Here is a 3,143-nt window from a genome sequence, read left to right as displayed (position 1 = left end):
TATATATAGATATATCATCATTATTATTATTATTATTATTATTATATTTTCCTATTTTTTATTTAAAATCAAAAGACTAAAAGTATTTCGAAAAGCACTTAAAATTTAAACGTTAAGGTAACTGTAAATTTTTGAATTGTAAAAAAAAAGGTAATTTTATTTTTTATTTTTAAATTTTTAATTCATTTTAATGGTTCTTAAATTCTCTTTTTTTGTGGTCTATATTCATTAGGTTTTAAAAACTTGTCAAGTTAATTTTTGAAATTAGTTTAAATTTCTACCTAATTTTTTAAAAGTAATTTATTATTAATATAATTAAAATAATAATTAATCAATTTTATATTTTAAAAGTTACAGAATAGAGACTAATATGTTCAGAATTAAAATAAAATAAAAATTATATATATACTATGTTTAAAGTTATTTGTAAAAAATATAATAATAATTTCTTATTAATTATTTTACATTTAATTATTTTAAAGTCTTTTTTTGATGATGCTGACATGTGTAGTTTTTTACCTATTCTATTTATATAGATAGATAGATAAATTTTGATTTTAATTTGTTTTTGTTGTTAATATAACATGTATTTAAAAATTACAAAAAAAAATACCACTTCAATTTCTTCTATTGATTTAATATTTTACTTCTTTGATTCACTTTTATTTTCATATTATTTTATTATATTAATTTAATATTTTAAATAAAAAATTAAAATATTTAAAAACTATGTGAAAAATTATAATTTTATATATTTGAAAAATATTTATAAAATATTGACTTTAAAAAAACTTAAAGCGTACTGAAAAATTATATACCAATTTGCCCTTCTTATCCTTTTAGTTATATAGAAAGAATGATGGTAGGACATGTAAGCCGACGGGTCAATGTCGGAAACATTCTTACAGGAACTTCCCGGTGACCAGCCAGCAGATTTTCCGGCATATTTACAGGGAGTTTCCGGCAACCAGCCAGCAGTTTTACCCTCACAGGGAGTCGCCGGTGACGAGCCAGCAGTTTTTCCGGCATCCTTACAGGGAGTCGCCGGCAACGCAGATCTTTTATCGGAGATTCTCCTATGGCTACCTCCAAAATCCCTTCTCCGGTTCCAAGCCGTTTGTAAAGACTGGTTTTCGATCATCTCAAGCCGTACATTCCGGCAACTTCACTGCCGGAGAAAACTCACTTCCGGCAAAGTTGACGGACTATTCTTCTGTTGGTGGGTCTATGGTAATAACTATGTTGACTTTATCCCTCTCCATGGGATACCCAAAAATCAAAAAGGTATGATTCCTTCAGCACTCAAAAATATTGCTAAATCTACATCTTCAAAAATTGAACAATTACATTCCTGTAATGGATTGTTCTGTATAAGTTTCAATTTGGGTATTGAAAATTTTGATTATTATGTTTATAACCCTAGTACTAATCAGCATAGATTGATTCCACTCCCATATTTAGGTATAAAAGCTTATGAGATTGTTGTAATGAATTTGGCTTTTGATCCCATGGTATCTGATTGTTACAAACTTTTATGTGTGATGAAGTTAAATGGGGCTTATGAAATTTCTGTATATTCATCTGAAACTGAAGTTTGGAGAAATTGTGTGGATACGGAGATGAAGATATTGGACGCAAATCAACATTTTTTAGGTCAGGGCGTGTTCTTGAATGGTTGTATGCATTGGGTTAGTGAAATGTCGTCTTTCTTAAGGTTCGATTTGGATTCGATGTGTTTTAGAGATATGCCTAGTACTGATCTTCCTATTGGAGTGTTGAAAAGGAGTATAAGGTATTTTGGGGAGTCCGTTGGACATTTGCATCTAATTGAGATACATGGGTTTAGGTCGATGAGTTTTGAAGTTCTTGAGATGGAGATTGATTATTCTAAGTGGTTTGTGAAGTATCGTGTTGATCTTAGTTCGTTGCATACTACTAATCCGTTAATGTTGAGTGAAGAACTTGATTTACTAGATGTGAATGGTGGTACTTGCAATGTTGTATCTGTGGTTGTTGATGATAAGGAAGATACAACGAGGCTTTTGGTAACCACACCAGATGTTATCATTGAATATGATGCTCATCGTAGGACTATCAAGGAGGTTGCGGATATAGAGATAGCAAAAATCCCTGTTATATGGGAAGATGTTTCGGTGTTTGAATGGTATGATACACATCAATATGTTGAGACAATGGCTTGTGTTTGATATTGCTATGGTTTCTTGTATAAACGATGTGATCATGGTCACTCATCATTGAAGACGCGCTTATTATGATGTTTCTGATCTATTTGCTGGAAAGAGATCTTGTTTTTTTTTGCATAGACTACTTCATCAGAGAATTGTACTTGTGCAATTTGACTTTATCTGTACTTGTGTTCTTCATTTGTAAATATTTTGTAAAATTACTAGTTTCCCATGGATGTAATTGATCGTGTAAACGACTTGTTATACATTGACAATTCAAGGTGAATGATATTATATGATTTTATGATTTGTTGTGCTGCAAATTCTGGGAGTTATTTGCTTTGGTTGTTCTTGATCTGGTGACAGTTTCAACTATATCGATTTTCTAGATAAATAAATTAACACTCATCGTCAGGCCAAAAAAGTCATCATATGTGCTCTATTTGTTTATTTTTCATAAATAACTTATCATAATCGTAAATAACAACGATGAAAATATGGCACAATGGTTACTTCCTAATGTTATATTATCCAGGACCAACATTTCGTCACGAGGAACACTTCACAATTGCTGATTAATGCAAAAAATAAAAAATAAAAAAATATTGAAATGATACAATAAAACGCCACTTGAAGTATTTAAAATGAACTAAGATTTACTTCAAGGTGTTGCCATAAGTAAATGTTAGCAACAATTTTAAGGAGTTATAGAAGAATTTGCCTATTAAATTGTCAATGGCACACTGTATATGTTATTGTGCGCTCATCAATTTGTCTGGCTTATGATTTACGTCTGGCTATGAGCATGGCCAACAAAGTACAAAATGTGGCCATGTAAGCATCACAAGTGACAACAAAATTCAATATTATGTAAATAGTTAGGTAATGTATGGATATTATATAAATTGTATGCATATATATATATATATATATATATATATATATATATATATATAT

General features: G+C 29.7%; 1 protein-coding gene across 2 annotated transcripts; it reads left to right on the top strand.

Moving 5' to 3' along the window:
* The first annotated feature begins 818 nt into the window (after window positions 1–818).
* LOC107024080 (F-box protein At5g07610-like) lies at window positions 819–2,495 on the top strand. 2 transcript variants are annotated; one of them, XM_027918708.1, is made up of 2 exons: window positions 820–1,284; window positions 1,594–2,495. In XM_027918708.1, exons 1-2 carry the CDS (start codon window positions 888–890, stop codon window positions 2,205–2,207), a joined length of 1,011 nt encoding a protein of 336 aa, XP_027774509.1. In that variant the 5' UTR covers window positions 820–887; the 3' UTR covers window positions 2,208–2,495. The 2 variants fall into 2 exon arrangements, with proteins under 2 accessions (XP_015080456.1, XP_027774509.1); XM_015224970.2 differs by having other exon boundaries at window positions 819–2,495.
* The last annotated feature ends 648 nt before the right edge of the window (window positions 2,496–3,143 follow it).

The sequence above is a fragment of the Solanum pennellii genome, chromosome 7 (genome assembly GCF_001406875.1).
Source record: "Solanum pennellii chromosome 7, SPENNV200".
NCBI classification, from domain to species: domain Eukaryota; kingdom Viridiplantae; phylum Streptophyta; class Magnoliopsida; order Solanales; family Solanaceae; genus Solanum; species Solanum pennellii.
This window is presented reverse-complemented; position numbering and strand designations above follow the sequence as displayed.

Coding starts and splice junctions, on each gene's coding strand:
- LOC107024080 (XM_015224970.2), top strand. CDS start 888: ATGTCGGAAACATTCTTACAGGAACTTCCCGGTGACCAGCCAGCAGAT.